Consider the following 27,452-nt stretch of genomic DNA (forward strand, 5'->3'; position numbering starts at 1 on the left):
CTACATATTCCTGCTATATACGTGCGTCCCTTTCCTGTTGTAAATACTGTGCTGAATGTCGTGGATGATTTTTCCCTTTCTGGCGTCAAACAGGATATTTGAAGTCTGGCCATCCATAATCATATTCCAGCAAGAATTCTAAAAATGGAGGGATGTTCTTTATATAGAGCAGAGGGTCAGCGACGAGCAAGAATGAACGCAGCGTTTAAATCGCTGAGAGAGATATCTTTGTGCCGATGGGGAGAAAGATGTTATTCTGCTCTTGTGATGCTTCTTCCCCTTTGCCTTCGTGGTGCTTGCATAAGGTCTGCAGAGACTAGTGCTACGGTGCTTGAATCGTTTCCTCCTCCTCTCCCCGCTCCACCTGGTTTTCAGATCTTGGTAGTAATGTCGTATAATTTTATTCTTTTTGCTTATGACCTTTCCAGAGCAATGTCCTCTGGTTGTCTCTCGTATTCCCTCTCCGAAGCTTTACATTTGACAAAAACAGGATGAAATTTCAGGCTGGGAGTCAATGGATTTTAACTAGGTCTACTTTGTGTACATTGGGGCCCCCGGTGGCACAGCAGGTTAAACCACTGAGCTGCTGAACTTGCTAAACAAAAAGTTGGTGGTTAAATCCTGGGATCGGGGTAAGCTCTTACTGTCAGGCCCAGCTTCTGCCAACCTAGCAGTTCGAAAACATACAAATGTGAGTAGATCAATAGGTACCGCTCGTGCAGGAAGGTAACAGCTCTCCATGCAGTCATGCTGGCCACATAACCTAGAAGGTGTCTATGGACAATGCTGGCTCTTCAGCTTAGAAATGGAGATGAGCACCACCACCACCCCCCAAGAGCCGGACACAACTAGACTTAATGTCAGGGGAAACCTTTTTAATTTTGTCTACTGTTGGATCTTCACCCCTCCTTTCTCCGTTAGTGGCAAATATCCTCTGTGGGGTGATGGGTATGTAACAACTTTGACATAGATGCAAACTACCTTATTACTCGAATCTAATCCGCTATCGAATCTAATGCTCACCTCAATTTTGCAAACCCTGAAACCCAAAAAAGTATTTACCATATTATGCAACAGCCAGATTACTTACTGGAGCGACATACAGGGAGCATACCACCCCCCTGTTATGTCAGCTCCACTGTCTGCCTGTCCAGTTCTGAGCACAATTCAAAATGCTGGTCGTGACCTATAAAGCCCTATACAGTTCTGGCCCAGCTTACTTGTCCAAAGGTATCTCCCCCTACGTCCAACCTCGAAACTTACGATCTTCTGGGGAGGCCCTGCTCTCGATCCCACCTTCGTTGCAAATGCGCTTGGTGGGGATGAGGGACAGGGTCTTCTCGGCGGTGGCCCCCCACCTGTGCAACCTGCTCTCCAATGAAATTAGGTCAACAGCTTCCCTCCTTTCCTTCAGGAAAAAGCTGAAGATGTGGCTATGGGACTAGGCATTCAGATAGCAGGCTGAAAATAAAAATGACGACAATGCTATGAAAAATGGACTATGGACATGCTTCGGATTAAGTTGTTGATCGTAGAACTCAGACTTGACATGCCAACTAATTCAATTTGCATCATTTTCAATTATTTTTAATCTAATTTTAATGTTTTACTTATTATGTAACTGTGGTTTTATCTGTTGTATATGTAGGGCACAAAATTGTTGCCGGCTGCAAGCCACCCTGAGTCCCCCTTCGGGGGTAGTGAAGGGCGGGGTTCAAATATTTGAAATAAATAAAAATAAAATCTAATACACATTCTAATTTTGGGGAGGTAATTTAGTCATAAAAGCTGAACATTAGAATCGAGTAAATATGGTATCTGGATAACAGAACTGACATGTTCACAGATTAGCGTGTTTTTAAACTGCATACAACTTATTGGTAGATGCACAAAGCACCCTCCCCACTTTTGCTGAGATTAGAGGTGCAGGACCCCCACAAAAGTGGGGAAACGGTGAATTAAAAAATGCTATTCTTTCAAAAAGAGAAAACGGCTCTTTAGAAATCCCTAGGTTCTCCACTGTGACTCTGTGCTCAGTTTCAAACAAAGTGAAGCTGGAAGACCTACAAGTGACTTGGAATAACATAGGATAATACATAAATGCTCAAACATACAAAAGTGGAAGGCCAATTGTACAATACCTAAAGGTATAGGTAAAGGTTTTCCCCTGACATTCAGTCCAGTCATGCCCGACTCTGGGGTGTGATGCTCATCTCCATTTCTAAGTTGAAGAGTCAGCGTTGTCCGTAGACACCTCCAAGGTCATGTGGCCGGCATGACTGCATGGAGTGCCGTTACCTTCCCGCTGGAGCAGTACCTATTGATCTACTCACATTTGCATGTTTTCGAACTGCTAGGTTGGCAGAAGCTGTGGCTGACAGCAGAAGCTCACGCCGCTCCCCGGATTCAAACCTGCGACCTTTCGGTCAACAAGCTCAGCAGCTCAGCGCTTTAACCCACTGTGCCACCGGGGGCTCCTTTTGTAAAAAAAAAAAAAATTATTAGAATATGTGCTCTTAGAGTAGAACGTTATAGTAAAGTCTAGAATCATTATTTTTCCATATTTTAAAAAGAAAATGAAAGCGTCGTTGACATGGAAAGTGAGGGAACAATATACAGGGTTAGTCAAAATGAATAGGCCAATAAGACAATTAATTGTATGTATGTTTGGCCTATTCATTTTGACTAACCCTGTATATAGTAAGACAGTAAGAGTGTAGAAGAAAAAAGAGATAGAAAAGGAGTAGGTGGGAGGGGAGGGAAGGGGGGTAGGAGAGAGTCTGCAAGAGACCGAAGATTTGGTCTCTAACAGGTTAAAGCACTTCCAGGATTCCAGGTCAGGATTTATCCCATTTTTTACTTTTTTTCCCCCCTTTGATTTTCTTTTAACAAGTTTGTGAGTCTTTTTGGCTTCCTGTGTAAGGGACACTGGTCTTGCTTGTTTTCAATTTTAATTAATCATATTGTTTCATTCTTACAATATTTATTTCCTTGTTTTCTTTTTCAATATAGTTTATTAGTTTGTCCCAATTTGTTTCCCTTGACTTAATTCTATTTTGCTCTGTGTTAGTAAATCCAGGGGGCTCCTTGTATGATGCCTACTACCTGTATTTACTTGAATGTAATGTGCCATCAGTTCCGAGCACAATTCAAAGTGCTGGTTTTGACCTACAAAACCCTTTACGGCTCTGGCCCAGCATACCTGTCCGAACGTATCTCCTTCTACGTCCCACCTCGGAGTTTAAGATCTTCTGGGGATGCCCTGCTCTCAGCCCCACCTTTATCACAAGTGAGACGGTGGGGATGAGGGACAGGGCCTTCTCAGTGGTGGCCCCTCGCCTGTGGAATGCACTCCCCGGGGAAATTAGGTCATCAACATCCCTCCTCTCCTTCAGGAGGAAGTTAAAAACCTGGATTTGGGACCAGGCCTTCGGGTAAGCTGGCAGATGGACAAAAGACAATGACGACCAGAGAAGGAAAGGGCAATGACAATGCTGGATGGATTATGGAATTATAAATCGGCGAACATTGACCACAGGATGATTTTATTACTGTTATTGTATTGATGTGATTGTTTTAACTAATGATAATTGCTGATATTAAATTGTAAATTGTATATTGTACTTTGTGAATTGTTGGGCATTGAATTGTGCCTGTTTTCGTAAGCCGCCCTGAGTCCCCCCTAGGGGGTTGAGAAGGGCGGGGTAGAAGCACTCCAAATAAATAAACAAATAAATAATGCACATCTCAATTTTTCAAAACCCTGAAACAAAAACAAAAAAGCATTTGCTGGTGAATGTAATCTGCAGCACCAAAAATGCACTCTTTGTAATTTGGAAAAAACGAGGCAAATTGCAGTGACTGCATGCTTATAATTCCTTCTTTAAAAACAAAAGTGTTACAACACCAAAGAAAACCTTGGGTGCATCTATGGGTGCATCTTTAATAGAAGCTCCAGGCACTCCTAAAGTAGCATCCCCTTTTTGCTTTGGCTCAGCACTAAGATTACCATATTACGTGACTCTAATGTGCACCCTAATTTTGGGAAGGTAAGGTAAAGGTTTCCCCTTGACATTAAGTCTAGTCGTGTTGGGAAGGTAATTTTAGCCAAAAAAGGTAAGCATTAGATACGAGTAAATACGGTATTTATTTTCAGTTTTAAACTGTAATCATGGAGGCCTTATCCCCGAATCCCTCCCAAATTAAACAAGGGGAGTTTGTTTGTTTTTCTGCTTTCATGAAAAGATACTCCACTTAGCTTCAAGGAAGATAACTCAGTTAAGGGCATGAGCATGTACCCATAGGAAATTACTTTGATCATAATTTACTTGCTGAAAGTTTAAACAGACCGAGCAAAGGGAAATCAATCACAATATAGCCCTTGATGATTTCCACTTTGAGGAGTGGGAGATGCTGAGGACAAAATGATCAGAAAACTGGTTGGGAGAAATAGGAAAAGGAAAACAAAGGCACATTGCTGCCTAAACCGAACAGCTCAATGATATACCCTCATCAGCTAGACCTAGATAGGTGAGACCAGGGCCGTTAAAAGGTTTCCCATTTTTGCAAGACTAACAGTGCTGCTCAGCTTTCTCGGTTGGTTCATGAAAATTTTATCTTAGAGGGAAGAGGAAACTTATGAAGTGTTTTTCTCCCCACTACAGAGCCATAAAGAGTAACTGTGCCACTCCAGTGTTCTCAAAGAATGACAGCTGCAGGAGTTCTTTAGGGGGAAAGTCTATGACAGCTTTACAGCTGTCAAGCTGCAGTTCAATAAACACGTTGTGTGTGTGTGTGCGTGCGCGTGCCTTCACGTTACCTGCTGATTTATGGAAACTCTTGAATCTCACCAACACCTTCTTAAGGAAAAAAAATACTCATAGATGATTTTGCCCATGCTTTCCTCTAAAATATAGCCCAGGATACCATTAGTAGTCTCCAAGTCTTAACCAGGGCCAACTCTGTTTAGTTTCCAAAATCAAACACTCTAGTATCTTTTCCTAGTTTAGAGGCTCAAAAAAGGGTGCATCTTACAATCTATGCACTTTAGATTTGCCAATTTTTGTCTTTGTTTTAAAGTTTGTCTTACCTCTGAGAGAGGAAAGAGGAGGAGTCCCTGCCCAAATGGCTCTGCAACCCACATCATTTTGTCCTCAGCCTCATGGCTATTTACCGATCTGACTGAGCTAAGCACCACTTCTTGCTTCCTCTGCCTCTCCAATGAGACCATAGGTAAAGGTAAAGTTTTTCCCCTGACATTAAGTCCAGTCATGTCTGACTCTGCGGGTTGGTGCTCCTCTCCATTTCTAAGACGAAGAGCCAGCGTTGTCTGTAGACACCTCCAAGGTCATGTGGCCAGCATGACTGCATGGAGCACTGTTACCTTCCCATACAAGTGGCACCTATTGATCTACTCACATTTGCATGTTTTCAAACTCCAAGGTTGGCAGAAGCTGGGGCTAACAGCGGGAGCTCACACCGCTCCCCGGATTTGAACCTGCGACCTTTCGGTCAACAAGTTCAGCAGCTCAGTGCTTTAACCCACTGCGTCATTGGGGGCTCCACAGATTTATTAAAATAGGTTCATCCAGATGACTTTTGGGTTGAAACAAATCCAAGACATTCCACCTGCAGAGGAAAAATTTTAAAATATTAAAAGATAATTTTTCATTTTTTCAAATTTGAAGCTTCAAAAAATGGGATGTATTTTACACTCAATGGCACCTTAGGTTCAGTGTAATAAGCATTCAAAGCTGTGTGCACAGATTGTTCTGTAAATCTAATTCATGTGTGCACACGCACATTTATTTATTAGTTTCATTTAAATATGATTCAGCTACAATGCCCTGAGAAGGTGAGGAACAATAAAGTGCTTAAACAATAACAAGCATATATATTGATAAAAAGGTTTCCATTCTTCTAATAAATTCTTCTGTAATTGCCTATTGCAGGGGTTCTCAAACTAAGGCCCGAGGGCCGAATGCGGCCCTCCAAAGTCATTTAACCCAGCCCTCGCTCAGGGTCAACCTAAGTCTGAAACGACTTGAAAGCACACAACACGACAACAGCAATCCTATCTCATCAGCCAAAAGCAGGTTCACACTTCCCATTGAAATACTAATAAGTTTATATTTGTTAAAAGCAATACAATAATTAAAATAAAGAACAATTTTAAGTGTTTTTTGCACTACAAATAAGATATGTGCAGTGTGCATAGGAATTCATTCATATTTCTTTTCAAATTATAATCCGGCCCTCCAACAGTTTGAGGGACTGTGACCTGGCCCTCTGTTTAAAAAGTTTGAGGACCCCTGGCCTATTGTATAATCCACAATAGGCAGGAAAAACCCACAATATCTGTTTTGAACTGGGATATCTGAGTCCACATTGCCATATATCCCAGTTCAAAGCACATAATGTGGGGATTTTATTCAGCTACTAGCTGTCCCCTGCCAGGCATCGCTGTGGCCCAGTTTGGTGATCTGGAAAATAAAGTAATGAGAAAGTGTTGGTTTCTAATATATGTAATTTCTTGATGCTTGTGGGTAAACAGTATTTCTTGTTGTTTCTTTGTCAGTGTTGATGTGGAGATTGTCTGGTATGCCTACTCTGGAACATACAACATATCATTGTCCTTCTTTAGGGGTCCCTTTCAAATCTATGATACTATATCTGTGTGTGAATCATACCTATCTATCTATCTATCTCTATGGCTGGATGGCTCTTTGTCAGGAGGGCTCCGATTACATTTTCTTGCCCTGGTGAATGGAGTTGGACTGGATGGCATTAAGTATTTTCTGTTAGTCATGGGGGTTCAGTGTGGGAAATTTGGCCCAATTCTGTCGTTTGTGGGATTCAGAATGGTCTTTGACTGTAGGTGAACTATAAATCCCAGTAACTACAACTCCCAAATGTCAAGGTCTATTTTCCCCAAACTCCATCTGTGTTCATATTTGGGTGTATTGAGTTCTTGTGGCAGGTTTGGTCCAGATCCATCATTGTTTGAGTCCACAGTGCTCTCTGGATGTAGGTGAACTACAACTCCCAAACTCAAGGTCAATGCTCACCAAACCCTTCTAGTGTTTTCTGTTGGTCATGGGAGTCCTGTGTGCCACGTTTGGTTCAATTCCATCATTGTTGGAGTTCAGAATGCTCTTTGATTGTAGGTGAACTATAAATCCCAGCAACTACAACTCCCAAATGACAAAAGCAAAAAAAAAATGAGTGAAGGACATACATTGGGTTGTTAGGTCTATGCTGTCCAAATTTGGTGTCAATTGGCTCACTGGTTTTTGAGTTCTGGTAATCCCACAAACGAACTTTACATTTTTATTTATATAGATGTGGAAGAGGCCTATGTTGCCTAAACTTGCATTCTTGTATCTTCAACAAGCTGCAATTACAAACCAGGGTTTGCCCTTGTTTTAGGATTCTTGACTTGTTTGGGAGCAACATAGTCAATCTTGAATTGCCTGTTAGTTTAGTTGCTGTTAGAAGAAGACGAGTGGGATTTAGGCAGGATTGTTCAGAACTGTGACTTACTGTTGTGTCTAAACATGACATCTATCACAAGAATGAAAGTTACAGTATAGAAGTACAGCTGTTAAAGGTTTCAGGGTATTAAGACCCTGTAGATTACGTTGATTTACATTTCCAATTTTGTCAAATTAAGGCCTGTGTACGTGGCTCAGAGTATAGCCAAACAATGAGAGTTTCCTTGTCCCTTTGGCAGTGCTGAAGGAACTGTGCAGTGCATTAGCAGGCGAGTTTTGTTCTCTTAATCTGTGGTTCCCTGGCATTTGTTAGCTAAACCGCTTAACTCCCCCAGCTACCCATTGCTCACACCAGGGAAGTTCCTAAAGCACACCTTTTCGCACAGCATGGGTTTTATCTTCTAGTTGATTCCTCCTTCTGAACTCCACACACATAGAAATCCTTGTGAGTAAGCCCGTAACAAGTAGGCAATTTCAGTTCTGAAAACTCCCTCCAGAGTTGTATCCAAAGAGTTCGTTTCATGTTAGTATTTCCCCCCTTTCTTTTGCTTCTTCCTACAACAGCTCACCAAAAGGATCATGGGGAAAACTCCTAAAGATCTTAACACTGTAAATTGACTTTTTCTAGTGCCACAGAAGTGCAGGCAAGGACTGGCTTTGCTAGAGGCTTTTAAAAAAAACAACTCACAGAGGTCCCATAGCACAATATTGTGATGCTTTCAAAAGGCTGGAGGTGACCTTGGTCTATTTTATTGTGGTCTAAAGAAAACATAGTTGAAACTAGGTAGAATGGGTTGCTGGAGTAGTTTTAACTCTATACTTAATGGCTTTGCTAAGAGGGAGAAGAGTTTAAAGTACAGGTTGAGTCTTAAAATGTTTGGCATCAAAATTATTTTAGATTTTTTTTTTATTTAGTTACTTATTTACAGTATTTATATTCTGCCCTTCTCACCCCGCAGGGGACTCAGGGCAGATTATAATGTACACATATATGGCAAATATTCAATGCCAAAGACACACAATATAGACCAGTAGTTCTCAACCTTCCTAATGCCGTGACCCCTTAATCCAGTTCCTCATGTTGTGGTGACCCCCAACCATAACATTGTTTTCGTTGCTACTTCATAACAGTCATTTTACTACTGATATAAATCATAATGTAAATATCCGATATGCAGGATGTATTTTCATTCACTGGAACAAATTTGGCACAAATACTCAATACACCCAAATATGAATACTGGTGAGGTTGAGTTTGTCATTTGAGAGTTGTAGTTGCTGGGATTTATAGTTCGCCTATAATCAAAGAGTATTGTGAACTCCACCAACAATGGAATTGAATCAAATTGGGTACACAGAACTCCCTGCCAACAGAAAACACTGGAAGGGTTTGGTGAGCATTGACCTTGAGTTTCGGAGTTGTAGTTCACCTACATCCAGAGAGCACTGTGGACTCATGCAATGATGGCTCTGGACCAAACTTGGCACAAATACTCAATATGCCCAAATGTGAACACAGATGGAGTCTGGGGAAAATAGACCTTGACATTTGGGAGTTGTAGTTGTTGGGATTTATAATTCACTACAATCAAAGAACAGTCTGAACTCCACCAATGATAGAATTGGGTCAAACTTCCCACATGGAATCCCCATGACCAACAGAAAATACTGTGTTTTCTGATGATCTTTGGTGACCCCTCTGACACCCCCTCGCGACCCCCTCAGGGGTCCCGACCCCCAGGTTGAGAAACACTGATATAGATGGACAGTCAGAGGCTATTTAACTTTTCTGTCACTTTCATCGTCCATCTGTGACACTGATGAAGTACTTCCGCATTCCCTGCATGCTTTTGCTGGAGTGCATTGCTGGAGTCTTTTTATGGCCTCGTAAATTAGTTAAATTAGCCTCCTTACACATAGGTGGTACCTAAATTTCTTACTTGACAGATGCAACTGTCTTTCGGGTTGCAAAGGTCGACAACAAGCTACACAATTGGTCAGATGCTCACTCCGACCCGGGCTGGCTTCGAACTCATGACCTTTTGGTCAGAAGTGATCTTAATGCAGCTGACACTCAGCCAGCTGCGCCACAATCCCAGAATACTTGTATTTGCATATACCATATATAATCATGTATAGAGCCCCCGGTGGCACAGTGGGTTAAAGCACTGTGCCGGCAGGACTGAAGGTTCGAATCCGGGGAGAGGTGGATGAGCTCCCTCTATTAGCTCCAGCTCCTCATGTGGGGACATGAGAGAAGCCTCCCACAAGGATGATAAAACATCAAAAATAATCTAGGCGTCCCCTGGGCAACGTCCTTGCAGACGACCAATTCTCTCACAACAGGAGCGGTTGCTGCTGACATGACAAAAAAAAATCATGTATAAGTCATTTTAGACTCTAGAATTGTTTATTGTAGTAGCCATAGGCTATGACACAAAATATACAACCTTTAAAAGTACAATAAGCACTTTCTAATCGAGAACTCTTAAGATCGTCTGGGGAGACCCTGCTCTCGGTCCCGCCTTCGTCACAATTACGCCTGGCTAGGACGAGAGACAGGGCCTTCTCAGCGGTGGCCCCTTGGCTATGGAACGGCCTCCATAGGGAAATCAAATCGGCTCCCTCCCTCTTAGCGTTTTGGAGACAAGTTAAAACATGGTTGTTTGGGCAAGCATTTACAAATGCAGAGTAACTGATATAGGAAATCAAATGATTTGACAATGGAATTGGACAAGGCTTGATAATAAGGAGATTCTAATGATGTTTTTATTGCTTTTGTTGTGTTTTATATTGTTTTTAATGTTTTAACTTCTGTTACGATATTATGTGTACTGATTTGTTGTAAACGGCCTTGAGTCGCCGACTGGCTGAGAAAGGCAATATACAAATACAGTAAATAAATAAATAAATAAACAAACATGTATAAGTCAATGGCATGCATTTGAGCTGACCACTGAGGTGGCATTGGTGCTTTCCCTTTGGCTTATCCACAAGTCATGTCAAAATAAATGATCTTGGCCCTCAAACTTGTCCTTGACTAATACATGACATGTGTAAGTCAATGTCATGTATTAGTCAAGGGCATGTTTGGAGGCCAAAATCATTTATTTTGATATGACTCATGGGTAAGTCACGGAGAAAGCACTAGCACCACCTCAGGGGTCAGCTCAAATGCATTGACTGAAGGTACAATATTTTAAATCCTTTTGTACGTGGAACAAAGTTTGTGTACATTGAATCTCAGAAGGCAAACGTGGCACTACTATTTCAGCCATCCATGTCGACAAGTTTGAAGAATTTTAGATTTCAGAATTCCAGATAGGGGATGTTCATCCTGTATATCATTACTCCAGTTGTGAAACGAATCCCCCTTTTCCTCTTCTTTTCCACTTTCCTATTTTCTCATATGTTAGAGAGAGAAAAATTCCCTCTCAAACCTCCATTTTGGCAGTAGTCTGTTTCTTTTCAAACATACTCTGAGCATGTGAAGTCTTCACTGGAAGTGGCCAAAAGACCAATTCTTCAATGTTTTAGGACATTATTGCATGAGGGTTGAGGCACATGTCATCAGGTCCCTATTTATCACACATTACCTCTTTGACATTGTAGTCTTTGTTGCTATTTTAAAGACAGATACAAGCTATGCAAGAACGGCTTTCTTGTTCTTCTGTGGTTTCTAAAAAGACCTAATCACTCTAGAGAATGAATCCACTTAAAATCCAGTTTCTGCTTTCTGCAGAATTCTGGGGTTTGTAGTTTAGAGAGGAACCTTGAATGGCCTCCCAAAACTACAAACTCCAGAATTTTGCAGGAGGCAGAAACTGAATTTTAAGTGGATTGATTCTCTAGTGTGATGAAGTAGTGAAACCCTTCCACACAGTTGAATAAAAACCCACATTATCTACTTTAAACTGGAATATAAGCAGTGTGGACTCAGATAATCTAGTTCAAAACAGGTATTGTGGGTTATTCTGCCTTGATATTCTAGATCAGGGGTCCTCAAACTAAGGCCCGAGGGGCTGGATATGGCCCTCCAAGGTCATTTAACCAGCTCTTGCTCAGGGTCAACCTAAGTCTGAAATGACTTGAAAGCACACAACAACAACAACAACAACAACAACAATTCTATCTCATCAGCCAAAAGCAGGCTCACACTTTCCATTGAAATACTTGTTAAAAACAAATACATTTGTTAAAATTGTTCTTCATTTTAATTATTGTATTGCTTTTAAGTGTTTTTGCACTACAAATAAGATATGTGCAGTGTGCATAGGAATTCATTCATGTGTTTTTCAAATTATAATCCAGCCCTCCAACACTCTGAGAGATTGTGACCTGGCCCTCGGTTTGAAAAGTTTGAGGACCCCTGTTCTAGGTTATATGGTTGTGTGGAAGGGCCCTTGATGCCCATTTCTGAAACAGTATCCTGAATTCTAACCTCTGCCAAAAGAGACTCAGGTCCCATCTACACTGCCCTATAATCCATATTATCGAAGTAGATAATCCACATTATCTGGTTTGAGCTTGATTATATGAGTCTGCACTGCCATATCATCCAGTTCAAAGCAGATAAACTGGATTTCGTATGGCAGTGGGCCTCAGTAAATCCAGAGGACATTTGTCTATTTGTTGACTCACCCCTCAACAATGACTCTATAGATCTACTCTAGTTGTGAATAATCAACAGGATTCAAGCCAGGCAAGGTATGAGAATTGGCACTGTTATTGTTGTTGTTTTTATGTGCTTCAAGTCATTTCCGATATATAGTAACCCTAAGGTGAACCATCACAAGGGTTTGTTTGGTTTTTTGTTTTTGCAAGATTTGCTCCGAGAGGGTTTGCCTTTGCTTTCCACTAAGGCTGAGAGAGAATGACTTCTGCAAAGTCACCCAGGGATTTCCATAGCCGAGCAGGAATTGGAACTGTGGCCTTCCAGGTCCTAGTCCAACACTGAAATCTCCACACCTCGCTGACTTGATGTTGTTAAAAGGGCACAGATTAGGATAGATAAAGACAGATACATTTAGAATCAAATGGGCAAAACTCCCAGGGAATTCTGTCTCAAAGCAATGTGGCTGTTAAGTCATATTTGGGTGCTAATTGATTCTCAGACTGATGTCGCCAAAACAATCCCAAAAGTGTAGCTAGCAGTGATTTAGTACTTGGTGGGTGGGCAGAACGTGCAACCGCCATGCTGAGAAGGTGCAAGGAGATGTGTGAAGTAAAGCCAAGACGTTATACAGAGGCCAATTTCCTTGCTTTAATTCAAGGCAGTCTCATCTCCAGCCTTCCTAAGTATAGAAGAAGAAGTAATGTTTTTAATATGCGTGTGAATAAATGTAACACATATGATGGAATACTCTTTTCATTGGGTGCTGGATTGCTGTGAATTACATAGTTTGCCAGTGCTGTGATCCTTCTAATGATGACCTTTTGTTTAATTTAAAAAAAAACCAAGAGTGCTTACACTATGTAACATGATTTTTGTTCCTGGGTTATAAATGTCGTTTCCTAATTGGTTCTATCATAAAAACATGGGGAAAGTTTATTAAACTTCAAAAAAATTGCTTTTGTGGGACACCCAACAGCACATTTTGCTATAGTTTTTCAATGGTTATCTCAACCAATTCAGCATCATTTGTGGCAGCCACAAAAACAAACAAAAACAACTACTTTCAAAGTAAGTACTGCACAATTAAGCAGGAAATAACACTTTCAAACCAGGAACAGATTTTTTTTCAAATTTTGGTACACAGTGTTATTTATCCCAATTGTTCCACTATTCCAGCATGTATGATATCTCTGGCCCAACATAGCAGTGAGATTGTAGCTTCCATGTGGCAGCTTTTCATGCAGTGGCAGTAACGTAGGAAATAAGGGCTCCTTGTGGAAATTACATAGGACATAGGTTATTTTTCACACATACCAAATGGCATTGTGAGACATGGCAAGGTCATGTGTTCCTCCTATGTGAGTCTCCCTTTTTTTGATCACTAGGGTGTAGAAAAGTAGCTACACAAAGGTGTAAACTACATGACTAAAATAGAATGACTCCCTCCCCCCAGTTTTATCTCAAATGGGCAAACACATTAGCTGGATGAAGAAGCCGTTGGAGCTTCAAAAGCCTTTATGATCCTGTGCTAACACACCTTTTGTGATAAATGATTGTGTGCATTTTTGATTAGCTCAATACAGATATTGCTGTTTTATCCAAAATAGGTCCCCCCCCCCCCCCCCCCCAGTCACTTACGGACCACAGAAAAGACTCTACCCTTGGAAGATAATCATGTTCAGCCACAAGGGGTCGTCTATGGTATTATGATTATTTTGCTATAACTCCCAGAATCCACTGGCAAATTCAATAGCTGGTCACTGCTGTTGATCCGGTAATTATGAGATTGCAAGATCCTCACATCTCCTAGTTGGAACATTGCACTCAGCAGATTATCTTTTGGGGTTGCCTTTGATATCAGAGGTCCAGCTGATGATGGGCAAAATAGTGTCAAAGCACCTATGCTCTTCTTGCAGTTTCTAAATTCAGTATATTTTTCCTTGAAAATGGTTCTACCTTTGGTGGTCACCTTTGTATCCTTCTGAGATGATTGACAATATGGTGTAAACTCACCACCTTCCTCATATATCGAAATTAACACTTTTTCATGTTCGTTAGCACATTGAAAATCTATTTGCATCCAAATAATTTTTTTTACCACGCATTTCTGATTCAAAAGGATAATTCAAAAGGGCACCGGGATTGTGGCACAGCTGGCTGAGTGTCAGCTGCATTAAGATCACTCTGACCAAAAGGTCATGAGTTCGAAGCCAGCCCGGGTTGGAGTGGGTTTCCAACCAATTGTGTGTAGCCTGTTGTCGACCTTTGCAACCCAAAATACAGTTGCATCTGTCAAGTAGGAAAATAAGGTACCACCTTAAAGTGTGGGGAGGCTAAATTAACTGATTTATGAGGCCATAAAGAAGACTCCAGCAAAGCATTCCAGCGGGGAAGCATGCGGGGAATGCGGAAGTGCTTCATCAGCATCGCAGATGGACGATGAAAGTGACAGCTCCCCTGGCGGCCAGAAAAAGTTAAATAGCCTCTGTGTATGTCTGTATATGTTGTATGTTAAAAATTGGCATTGAATGTTTGCCATATATGTGTACACTGTAATCCACCCTGAGTCCCCTGCGGGGTGAGAAGGGCGGAATATAAAAGCTGTAAATAAATAAATAAATAAATAAATAAATAAATGTTTGGAAAACAGTGATGTAAATTATATTTATATACACTGTAAAATGATTGTTACAAGGATGCCATCACTTGTCTATCCCTTAATATGTGGGTAGGTGGTTGGCAACCGGATCATTAATAATAATAATAATAATAATAATAATAATAATAATAATAACTTTATTTGTATTCTTCCCTATCTCCACAAAGGGACTCAGGGAAGATTACGCTCACAAAAAGGCAAACAATGCCTGAGTACAACAACCGATATACACATAATAACAAAAATTATAAATGATTTAGCAGTCTTTTCCTAAGAGCTATTTCATGTCTATGGGGTAAAGTGTAAGGGTGGTCCATGATTGAAATAAAAAAAGAGTCGGTACAATAAATCATGAAATGCCATTGAGCTCAGTAAGGCTTACTTCCCAGTAGGCAGGTATCGGATTGCACGATGTGGGTATCATTCAGGCATTAATTCTACATTAATTTCAATTCAAATGGGGAATAAGCCTCATTTGAAGTCAGTGGGCTTTATCTCTAAGGCCCCTTCTGTGCTGCCTTATAAAATCCAGATTATCTGCTTTTAATGGGATCATATGGCAGTGTAGACTCATATAATCCAGTTCAAAGCAGATAATGTGGATTATTTGTTTGGATAATCTGGATTCTATGGCAGAAGGGGCCTAAGTAGACGTGTAAAATTACATTGTTAGTGGTGACAATCAAGCACAGAGTTGGGAAACCCATGAGTTAAGATTGCATTTGGCACCTGCTTGAAAATGTGTTAATATTTTTCTATATGTGATCCCTGGCAGTAGAGAAAAACAAGGCAGTACAGAACTCATTGCCTAGAAATATGTTTCTTGGTTTTCAAGAGGCACTTTCCCCCATTCAGTGGCTTGCAATGAGGGGAGGAGGGACCTTCTAGTTTTGGCTTTTCATAGTTCCTGGAACAAGACTGCCCTCTATTGACAGTAAGGAATTGCTGGTGTTTCAAACTAAAACTGCATGTAATTTCAAATTTTTGGTATGTGAAAGGAAGATTACAGAATACATGGACAGAAAAAAAATTCTAAAAACAGAAAATCCCAAGAAGACTTTGCAAACTTTAATGTCACGTTGTCCTTCTGTAATATATTTTTTAATATGGTCATAATAATAAACACGAAATGCCATCAACACTCACAGAAATATTCTTAAAATGTTGGATGCCAAAGCAAGGACAGGATTGCAGATAGTGGGTCCATTCTTCTCCCCAAGTACCCCATCCCACAGCTTGCTGGGTTAAGGTGTCACTCTTTAAGAGTTTAAGAGTGTCCAGGAGAGAAGAAGAGTATATACATATTGTAGAGTTATAGCAGTTTAAGGCCACCTAACTGCCATAGGAGCCCACAGTGGCGCAGTGGGTTAAACCACTGAGCTGCTGATCTTGCTGACCCAAAGATTGGTGGTTTGAATCCGGCTAGCAGAGTGAGCTCCTGCTGTTAGCCCCAACTTCTGCCAACCTAGCAGTTCAAAAACATGCAGATGTGAATAGATCAGTAGGTACTGTTCCAGCAAGAAGGTAGCAGTGCTCCATGCAGTCATGACAGCCATTTGACAAACCACATCTCCCTCTACAGACCAACTCAGACACTGCGGTCATCGGAGGAGGTCCTCCTCTCAGTTTCATTACCGTCCCAAGAACGACTGGTGGGAACGAGAGAAGGGGCCTTCTCCGTGGCTGCCCCCCACCTCTGGAACTTCCTTCCTAAGGAGTTAAAGATGGCCCCCTCCCTCCCTACTTTCAGAAAACAGCTAAAGACGTACCTTGGCTCACTGGCTTACGATGAGGAGGAATAGTAGTTAGTAATACTACCATTATACCTCTGATGAATAGCTGCCATCAGTATCCGTGCCCTGCTCACCCCATCAGCTCAATAGATATCTCGAGCAATGATTAATCGATTTGCCCCAAAGAAATGGGAAATTATTGTTTCCATTTGATGTTTGATGTTTTGTTTTATGTCTGTTATAACAGGCTGTGCTTTTTCTTTAATTTTAGTTGGTTAAGTTATAATTCGTATTTATATGTTGGGTTGTATAAATTTTGTTATTATGCATGTATTGTTGTATTCTGGCATCAAATGTTTGCCTTTTATGTTTGGAATCTGCCCTGAGTCCCTTTGGGGTGATAGAATGGAATATAAATAAATAAATAAATAAATAAATAAATAAATTATTATTATTATGACCTTACAGGTGTCTATGGACAACGCCAGCTCTTCAGCTAAGAAATGGAGATGAGCACCAGAGTCAGGCACAACCAGACTTAATGTCAGGGGAAACCGTTTACCTTTACCTTAACCACCATAGCTTCAGTCCATGGACTCCAGGGATTTGTAGTTTGGGGAGTGACTTCTGTGCTAAAGAGCACTAGCCCACTCCCAGGACTAGCAAACAAATATGAACCCATCAGCACACTATAAATCCCATGATTCTCTGTCATGAAAGTTAACAAAGTTCTATAGGTGTATAGTGTAGACACACCTTAGGAGTTCTGTTGGTGTTGCTCAGCAGTCTCCCTTCCACAGCTAGTCAGTATTGGACGTCATGTCTTCCATGACAGTTGTGGGATATGTCCAAAGTGGTATCTATCCTTATTCAGTTTGCAACACAGGTTTGTTATCTTTTATCCTTGTTTTTGCGTGGGACAAGGGTGATCTAGGGACCCTTCCACACAGTTAAATAAAACCCCACATGTTATGTTTTGAACTGGGATATGTGACAGTTCGGACTCAACGCAATTGAAAGCAGATATTGTGGAATTTTCTGCCTTGATATTCTGGCGTACGCATATGGCTGTGTGGAAGGGGCCTGAGATTGACAGATCACACTACTCAGAGCCTCTGCAGAGGTGGACGACTGACAAGAAGGTCTTCTCCAAGGAACTGGTTGACTTTTGGAGAGTTTGCTATCTGTCTGGCAGAAAGCTGTAACAACACCAATGTTGACTTTGTGAATGGTGAAATGATCAGGGTAGTGGATACCATCATTCCCAGGCATGTAGCCGGGGGGGGGGGGGGGGGGGGGGCTTGAAGGGCTTCAGGCCCCCCGCCCCCCCCCCCCCAAATTCTCATGGTGGTTCGCGAAAAGGCCTTACTGGTGCATTATTTAAACTGTTATGTTTATTCATATCATGATCTGATCACCATACTCAATATATCCCATATGCATGGGGGTATTGGGGTAATGATACAAAAGGTTTGCTAGGTTAGACCCTCTTTCATTCAGACTCAGCCCCCCCCCCCCAAAACTCCCCCCTGAAAAGAATTCAGCGCCCCCCCCCCCCCCGAAACGAAATCCTGGCTACGGGCCTGATCATTCCTAAGATTTTCTCAAACAGAGGGGAGCCCAAACCAGATCTCTAGTTTTTCCGAGGAGCCAACAGTGATAGAAATGTGTACCTAGGAAATTATTGTCAGAAAACTGAGAACAACTTTAAATATGGGTTAGAACCTACTTGAAGGCCTCCTCTGTGGCAGTGTGTGCCATTCTTTCTCACTATATATATATATATATATATATATATATGAATATATATTCATATTCTGCCATTGTATCTGCCATCCTGCAGAGCTATTTAAAATAGGCAGAGGACTATTATATCTTTGCTTAGGAAGAGGAAATGCAGATGGTTACATGACACTTTGCAGATAAAATCACTCTCATCTGTTCTGGCTTGGATGACATTATAAATATAGTCCTAGTGCATGTAAATTTGGCCCTGGCTTGTACAATGAGAATACAAGCCTGCAATGAAAAAAAAAACCTTTTTCAACACCGCAGCTGCTTTCAATGTATTTCTGATTGCTGAATTGGAAAAAAAACGTTGTGCCCCCCACAATTTCATTTAATTCGGTCACATCTCTCTACATAGGGATGTCAAAACAGGTTGTGAAAACATTGTACATGGTGAAGTAACTCATTTAGAATGTCAATTTCCTATAATACCAAAAATATTTTTAAATAGTTTTGCTGGGTTGTTTAATGAATACTTTTTTCCATTTCTAGGGTTTCAAGGATGTGAATTAGAGCCTTGGACAGGTGAGAGCTACACCCCGTCTGCTATATATTTATTTGTCTTATTTGAGCAAGGATGGGAGGAAGGCTAAAACGAGTTCAATATGAAGAAAATTGTTCTCCTGCCTCTTCCCTTTGTGCATTGTGCTTCCTTGCCACAACTTTGTGCTTTACCATGTTAAAATTGGTCTTCCTTTTTATTGTTTCATGTGAATGAGCATTTATACATTATTTGTTATTTATAAAGTGCATTTTCTCATTGAAAAACACATAACAAAAATGGGGGAGGGGAGAGAATTAATAACATTTCAATGGGAAAATTCGCTTTGAGGCCAGCATGATTTGAGTTAAGAGCTAAGTCATAGAACCAATTAAACTCTTAACTCAAGGTCTTCTCTCTCTCTCTCTCTCTCTCTCTATATATATATATATATATATAGTGAATTATATTTTTTTCTGTCAAGATACATGTCTGTGTTTTACTCCTTTTTCAGATACACAGAGGAAGCTGGAAGACTTGCCTCAGTCAGGCAGTCTCTCGCACCTGAAACCGCAGCTGTCCCATTCACTAGGTTCCCCATCGGAGATGTAAGTATATAAAATGAATAGCCATTGGCTTTTCCAAGGGCTGGTATGTTTTTCAGATCCAAGGAAATGAGTGAAATCAATCATATGAAGCTGCAGCATCCAGCAATAGGTCTTTGAAAGGGAACACATACGCAACAGCAGATACTCTTATATGCTGTGTTCAGGAATGTGAGTTTTGAGGTGGGGTGGCGGTGAATATGAGCTGGCAGTCCATGGACTGAGTGCAGCAGAAAAATGGCACTGTTTAGGTACCAAGCAGGCAGTCAAGCGCTCGGATCATTAATTAGTCAGGACCAGTCCAGAAGCTTTATTTTCTAGCTTCCAATTACAAAAGCAGATGATAACATATGCTTCTGTTCCTTTTTCTTCCTTTGGAAATTGGAAGAGTATGAAATAATTCACACTTCACAAAGTCTTGTTTACCTCCAACCGTGTTTATCTATTATTGCACAAAGCAAATATTAAAAAGACACCAGCCATCTCTAGTGCTTTCCCACCCATGCTCAACAAAACAGCAAGCGCTTGGTATTCAATGTTGTGCCGTCGCGCCTGGGGGCTATAGATCTTAGTGAAAGAAACATGGACGTGGCATCCTTTGCTTCTTGCCCTCCTTTAGAGAACTGGAACTCTCAAGGATCAATACACTATAGATAACTCGAAATAGGCTTTATTGTTCACAATGAGTTATCTTTCTTAGGGATAAACTTGAGGTTCCAAAAGGGGGTAAAGAAAATATACATTGCAGTCTCTGAAGTCTTGGGTCCAAGGAGTTTTACAGCTGAGAAGCTTTCCAAGTTCCCTCTTTCTCAATGGCTGTGAAAACCTGAGCATTCACAACTCCAGTCCAATGACCTATATTTGAAGGCACAAAGTCTTCCTCTTGATGTCAAAGGACTGGTTTGAAGGCGCTTAAGTTTCCTCAACGTTGTCCAGGGTGATCTGAACATGAAGCATGAATCTTAAGAATACAAACTTAAGAATTGGTGATGAGAGATGACTTGACTAGTGATGAGAGATGACTTTAGAGCCAAGCCTTTCTCACGTCCATATGCTGAGTTGTCTGATGGTAGAATGAAAAGAAAGCACTGCCCTCTTCCCCAGGAAAGGACGGAGCCAAACAATTGAGCAGGGGGAGCAATTCAACCAGTACAAAATAACATTGATTGACAGCTATAGGTAACCAAACAATTTAGCTATACATTCACATACAAGTGGGGCCAGACGTGCCGTCACAAATGTGGTTTGCTTCCAAGACCTATGGATACCAAAATCCATGGATGCTCATCCCATTATATGCAATTTATATAAATAAAAATATAATGTTAGTTTGTTGGATTAACACAAAAATCACTAGATGAATTGACACCAAATTTAGACACAACACTCCTATCAGGCCAATGAGTGACCATCACACATAAAACACTGAAAAACACAGCAGAATGGACTTAAAAAGTCAAAAAAGCAAAAAGACGCTACAGTGCATGCACAAAAACTACTCCCCCAGAAAACAAAACACACAATAGCATATCCACACTCTCTTCCGGACTACGGCTCCCAGCATCCCCTAGACTAGTCCCTTTAGGAGAGAGGGTGATCCAAATGCACGTCTTCCAAGATGCAAGATTCCTTCTCCTTGGATTTCTTTGAAAGCATCCCAATCCCTGCATATTTCCATTTTCCTATTCCTGGACTGCAACTCCCAGAAATCCTTCAGATAGATAGATTAGATAGAGGTGGGTAGGTAGATCAATCAGAAGGACTGTTGGGAGTTGCAGTCCAAGAATAGGTAGAGAAGGAAGAATGGGTAGAAAGAGGAAGTGAAAAAGAAGGGGGAAAGGAAGGGAAGAGGAAGAGAAGGGATGAAGAGGGGAAGGAGAGAAGGAAAGAAAAAAGGGGAATGAAGGAGAGAAGGAAGAGAAGGAGAGAAAGAGGGAGGAAAACTTGGCAACAGTAACGTGTGGTGGGTACAGCTAGTGGCATACTAAAATGGCTCATCTAACATGGCAACACAAACAAATGCTGGAAATGTGTGAAATGACAGGAGGATAAAGCAGGGCATTCCTACATACCAGCATAGTGTTCAGTGCACAGCAAATTTAAGTATTTATCTGCTTTTGGGATTTTATTTTTCTGAATATTTTCAATCCTTGGTTGAAGGGAATCCATGCGAATCCATGGAGGCAGAGCCTGTGGATAGAGAGGGCCAACTGTGCTGCCTCTGGGAAATCTTACCACTCTGAAACTTTGCACAGCACACAGCAAAACTTTTGAGATCACAAGATGAAAGGTGCCAACCACCTGCTTTCATTATTAATCATGGAGAAGAGCCTTGGGACTGGCATTAATACTACAAGGAGGATGTGGGGTTTTTTTTTTTCTCCTTTTCTTGATAATGAGACAAGGAAAAAGGCAGTTACCTGCTGAGGCCATTACAGTTACATGAGTTGTACATCAAGGGGTTTCAACGTCTGCAAGTAAACAAAAGCAAACATAATACAGTCAGTGGGTGGTGGGGAGGGGAGCTTCTTTTTTCTTGTTGCTGTAGGTTTTTTCATCCGCAAGAGTGGAAAGTATTAAATTTAAAGATTTGTAAGATTTTTTTTCTGATCTGGTGATTTTACAATGTCTTTCTGCAAGGGAGAGTGTCCCTAAATCAGGTAATGCTGTCAAGAGGCTTCTTGAGCACAGTGAGGAAATTCAGGAGAGCACAAGAATGGGCTTCTCTTCTTCTGAAGAGAAATTTGGAACGGAAGTACATGACATGGCTTTCCCAAAGAAGACCAGGAAGCAAGTGAAGGACACTGGCCTCAAAACAGTAAGTCTTCTAATCTGGTGGTTTCTAGAAAAAATACACAAAGCATTGTGAGAGAGTCGTGGTAAACATATTGTAGTGTGGACACTAGGGCAGGTGGCTTCTTATGTTAGTAATCTGGTGTGGAGTTTACCCTCGTTCTCTTTCCCATCCTTTCGTTTTTCCCCTGGTTGCTTACATCCCAATTCTGGCAGCTCATTCAACAGACTATAGAGAGCAGTTGCTGCTGATCTGGGGCTTCCAAATTTTGATTATGCTGGTGTTATATATATAATAAAATAACAATAATAATAATACTTTGTTAATTTATTATTATTATTAATAATAATAATAATAATAATAATAGGACACAAGCAGAGCTGGAGGATCTGGACAGAAAAACAAGAAAACTGATGACAATCCACTACTCATTACACCCACGTAGTGATGTCGACAGACTTTACCTGCCCAGAAAATCAGGAGGCAGAGGGCCTCTGCAAGTGAAACAAATGGTAGAAGAGAAACACGCACTAGCAGATTATGTGAAAGGCAGTCAAGAACCAACATTGAGGGAAGTCAATAGTAGTAAACTGCTTCAAGTGCAAAAGACAAAATGAATACTGTAAAACACAATGCAGAGCAGAAGAGAAAACTGGCGAAAGAAAGCTCTCCATGGACAGTTCCTGGGGAAAATTGAAAGACAAATTGACAAAGAAAAAACATGGCTGTGGTTCACAAATGGATCTTTGGAAAAGGAGATCCTGGGAGCCCAAGAACAAACCATTAGAACAAATGCCATGAGAGCCACAATTGAAAAGTCAACAACAGACTCCAAGTGTAGACTCTGCAAGGAAGCAGATGAAACAATGGATCACATCCTCAGCTGCTGCAAGAAGATCGCGCAGACAGATTACAAGCAGAGGCATAACACAGTTGCTCATATGATTCATACCATCTGCCTCCGACAAAGAACTGGTGTGATCACAAGCTGGAAAAAAGTTAGGAAAGATTAGGGAAGCCCCTACCTTAGAAACCTTTAAAAAGAATCTCATGACCTGGCTCTTCCATTGCGCTTTTGGAGAGTAGTAACATATTCTTAGCCTATTACTCCCCTCAATATCTTCGTCCTAGGAGTGCACCCCGCCCCCTTGTATGAAGGTCAGTCTATCACTCTGTCTCTCTACAAGTTCTCACTCACAAATAATTCTGCTCCTTTATCTCACCCTGAGTTTTTAATCATTTTATGTAGATGCGGCCTGCATGTACATAACAATTTAGGGCTTTGTAGGTAATGACCAGCACTTTGTATTTTGCCTGGAAGCAGATCGGCAGCCAGTGGAGCTGCCACAACATTGCAGTCATCCTCTCACGAAATGGCACTCCAGTTAGTAACCTGGCTGCCAGTCTCTAAACTATTGCAGCTTCCAAACTATCTTCAAAGGCAGCCCCACATAGAGAGTATTGCAATAGTCCAAATAGTGGAGACCCCGGTGGCACAGTGCATTAAACCCCTGTGCCGGCAGGACTGAAGACCGACAGATTGCAGGTTCGAATCCGGGGAGAGGTGGATGAGCTCCCTCTATCAACTCCAGCTCCTCGTGCGGTGACATGAGAGAAGCCTCCCACAAGGATGATAAAAACATCAAATCATCCAGGCGTCCCCTGGGCAACATCCTTGCAGACGGCCAATTCTCTCACACCAGAAGTGACTTGCAGTTTCTCAAGTCACTCCTGACACAACAAAAAAAATAGTCCAAATGGGAAGTAGCCAAGGCATGGAGTACCATGACCAGATCTGACATCTCATGGTATGGGTGCAGCTGGCACACAAGTTTAGTTGTGCAAAAGCGCTCCTAATCACCACTGACACCTGGGCCTCCAGGGTCAAAGATGAGTCCAGGATCACCCCGACTTTGAACCTGTGTCTTCAAGGGAGTGTGACTCTGTCGAACCTTCTAACTGACCAGGAGTACCTCTGTTTTGTCTGGATATAAGGATCCTCTTTGGGTTTTTTTCAGCAGAAGAATGGGTGCCCTCCCCCTCCCCCCTTGAGAAGAGCAACCCACCTGATTCCTCTATTGTGAGTTACCCAATCCGCCTCACTTAACAAGGTACACTATTTATTTATTTATTGTCCATTTTGTAAAAGAAATCCCAGGCAGCAGGTGTTTTGGAGAACAAGCCATCCCAAAGACAGAAGAAATATGAATTGGGGAAAGCTGGAGATGTTTCAAAAGTACGGAAAAAGAACGTCAAGAAAGATCCACACCAAAAACAGACAGAATTCGTTGTAGGTACGTATATATGTATGCATGTTGTATTATTCATGTGCGTTGGAGGTATAAATCTTTGTGCATGCCTTCCTTGTTTACAGGAATTAATAATTTCAAAATGATGGGTGAGCATATGGCAGTTTGTACATATTTTTGATACATTTTTGGACTTCCAAGATATTTCTTATTAAAAAAACATTTTTACAAATTTGGGTTGAGGGCATAAAAAAGAACATCTTTCTGAAAAAAACAGTATTTTGTGCATGAAGGTAATGGCTACTGCTGTAATCATTACTACCCCAGTAGTGAAGAAGTTGCCCATTTCTGCCATATGCAAATGTCTAGTCACTGCTATGTTTGTACAGTGTTGCAAATATGGAATTACCTAAATTACTTTTTCCAAGTAGCATTTGACTGTAAGAAACTATAGCTGACATACACACACCTGGTCAGCCCCATAATTACATATTTTTAGGTCACGCTTTTAGGATGTTTGAGTAGTTATTCAATTTAATATTGTCTATTCCATACTACCACAGATTTAGAAAAGCACATTGAAATATCCTCCAATGCCAAAAAAACTTGATCAGCATTGAATACTGGGATCCCTGATTGGCACAGTATGGGAGAGTGTTTGATGCTCTAACTCAGCCTGGATCTGAACTGCTATATAAAATCCAGATTATCAGCTTTGAGCTGAATTATATGGCAGTGTAGACTATAATTCAGTTCAAAGCAGATAGTCCTGATTATATGGTAATGTAGATCCAGCCTATGCGATTCCCAAATTCTGGTTATTTGCTGTTTTGGACTTCAGGCCAAAGTGGTTAAGTCTGCTTGGAGTTGAAGTTCAAAACACCTGGAGGACCAGAGTTTGGGAATCACTGCTATAACTTTATTTATTTATTTATTTATTTATTTATTTATTTATTTGCTGAAGGAAAACCAAGACAGAAAAAAGCTGCTGGGAAAACGGTTGTTTTTCCTAAAGAAAAAACAGCAGGTGTCAGAAAATCAGAAACTATAGAGGAATCACACCAAGAGGAAGAAGAAAGGAGAGGAGATGCTGATTTGGAACAGACTGGTTCTTTTAATGATGGAGAAGGAGGAGGAGGAAGAGAAAAAGAAGCCGAGGGTGAAGATGACAATAGTATGGGAGGCATCTCTGACCAAAGTTGCCCTCCTTCCACTCCTCTTCAGGAGGAGCATCCCTTGGTGATGCAGGAAGAATGGCCTTCCCCTGAAGACACTATCCACTCTTCTACATCTCCGGTCAACCTTCCAAACAACAAAGCAGCTCTTTTTCATCCAGTCCTTCCTATTGCAAACGGCTCCCAGACTGATGAAGTCCACAGCAGGGAATTTCCAGAGGTAAGAGTGATCATTTTCAGGCAAAGTCATAATTCAGGGATTTTTCAATGCATATCTCTTATCATTAAGTGAATTGAGATTGCTGAGTTGATTTTAATAAGAACCCACATATTTAAGTTGCTACTTAGTTAAAAGGAAAATACAGCGATACCTTGAATTAAGAGTTTGAATCATTCTGTGACTGAGCTCTTAACTCAAATTGCTCTTATCTCAAAGCAGTTTTTCCCATTGAAATGCTATTAATCCGTACCAGCCACCACCCCCACTCTTTTTTGTTACATGTTTTTAAATAAAAATGCACCTTATCAATAACAAATAGTGCATAAATGCACATTCAAATGGAATGATAAAAAAGAAATATCAACATTAAAATGGTAGAAAAGCAAAGTTGAGGTAAGGAAGCACAAAGCAGAAAGTGAAGAGACAGAAGCATCATTTTCCTCATACTAGGCTCATTCCAGCCTCCCTCTCTCTCTTGCTCTTTCTCCCTTTCTTTCTTCATGAAGCCAAACATTCCAGGAATAAAAATCACAAAAAATCAACTAACCCAAAGTTCCTAAAAGCAAATAAGAGCAAAGCAATCTCCTGAAATGGACAAGAGAATGAGGTACGGAGGCTGCTCCCTTGAAACCCTAAAGCCCTATATTCTCACTCCCTCTGACACTAGCTCTTAACCAAAACTCTCCTTGTATGTCAAAGCAAAACCCAGGCTGAACTATTGCTCTTAACTCAAAATGTTCTTAAGTTGTGATACTCTTAAGTTGAGGTTCCACTGTATGCTGAGATTTTACGACTACTAATTCTCATGTGCCAGAAAGAATTCCTATAGGAGAAAAGGATGCCCCCACTTTTTGTAGCCCTGCCAATTACCAGTCCCACCCACACTATGTGGGGTTCTCTGACCATCAATGCAGACTCCCCCCCGCGCACCACTTTTCTTTAGGAATTAACAGACATGGTTTCTGTATATTATAATTTTTCCACATAATTCTAACCTGTTAGACAGGAGACACTCAAAGGTGAGGGGCATGTTATATACACTATCTAAAAAAGCCAATCATTGAAATAGAGTGGGCCGCAAAATAGAGAGGCAAAGGTCAAATCCTCCTATTGCCCCCCCCCGGTCCCCCCCCCCCCCCAAGTCACTAGTTCCAACTACTTTGTCAAGTTATTTGACTTTCTTTTAACATTTGTCCAGATACGGTATCTTCTGCTTTCAGCCACGTTAGTGGCTACAGGGCAATGGTTGGTGGGAAGGAGTCCCAGTTCCCTGAGGCACTTGCCAATGGTACGACTGGCCCTGTATTTCAAGGAACTCCCCCATCTCATCAGAATGTGCTCCTCTGTTTGGGAGTAATCCTATTTTCCTTTTAACTTCCCAGCGTCTCCTGAGAAACAAAGAAGAAGAGAAACTGTCACGGGAAAAGATGATAGCAGAGAGAGCAGAGAAGAGACGGCTGGCAGTAGAGAGAAAACGAAAAGAGCAGGAGGACTTGAAACGGAAGGAACAAGAGCAACAGGAACGTATTGAGAGAATGAAGGAAGAAATGCAGCTGGAAAAACAGAGGAGAATTGAGGAAATACGGTCAGTAGATGTACAAAGATGTACAAAAAGTGACTCTTCCGTGGAACACTTCCAC

At 41.2% G+C, this 27,452-nt stretch overlaps 1 protein-coding gene across 1 annotated transcript in view; it reads left to right on the forward strand.

Moving 5' to 3' along the window:
- The window catches only part of KIAA2012 (KIAA2012 ortholog), a 107,402-nt gene that overhangs the window by 75,980 nt on the left and 3,970 nt on the right, over positions 1-27,452 (forward strand). The window contains exons 14-19 of the mRNA XM_067470096.1: positions 18,781-18,813; positions 19,284-19,377; positions 22,015-22,192; positions 24,318-24,462; positions 25,382-25,812; positions 27,195-27,397. Of these exons, the coding sequence (XP_067326197.1) occupies positions 18,781-18,813; positions 19,284-19,377; positions 22,015-22,192; positions 24,318-24,462; positions 25,382-25,812; positions 27,195-27,397 (1,084 nt within the window). The remainder of the gene's footprint in view (positions 1-18,780; positions 18,814-19,283; positions 19,378-22,014; positions 22,193-24,317; positions 24,463-25,381; positions 25,813-27,194; positions 27,398-27,452) is intronic.

The sequence above is a fragment of the Anolis sagrei genome, chromosome 1 (genome assembly GCF_037176765.1).
Source record: "Anolis sagrei isolate rAnoSag1 chromosome 1, rAnoSag1.mat, whole genome shotgun sequence".
NCBI lineage: Eukaryota > Metazoa > Chordata > Lepidosauria > Squamata > Dactyloidae > Anolis > Anolis sagrei.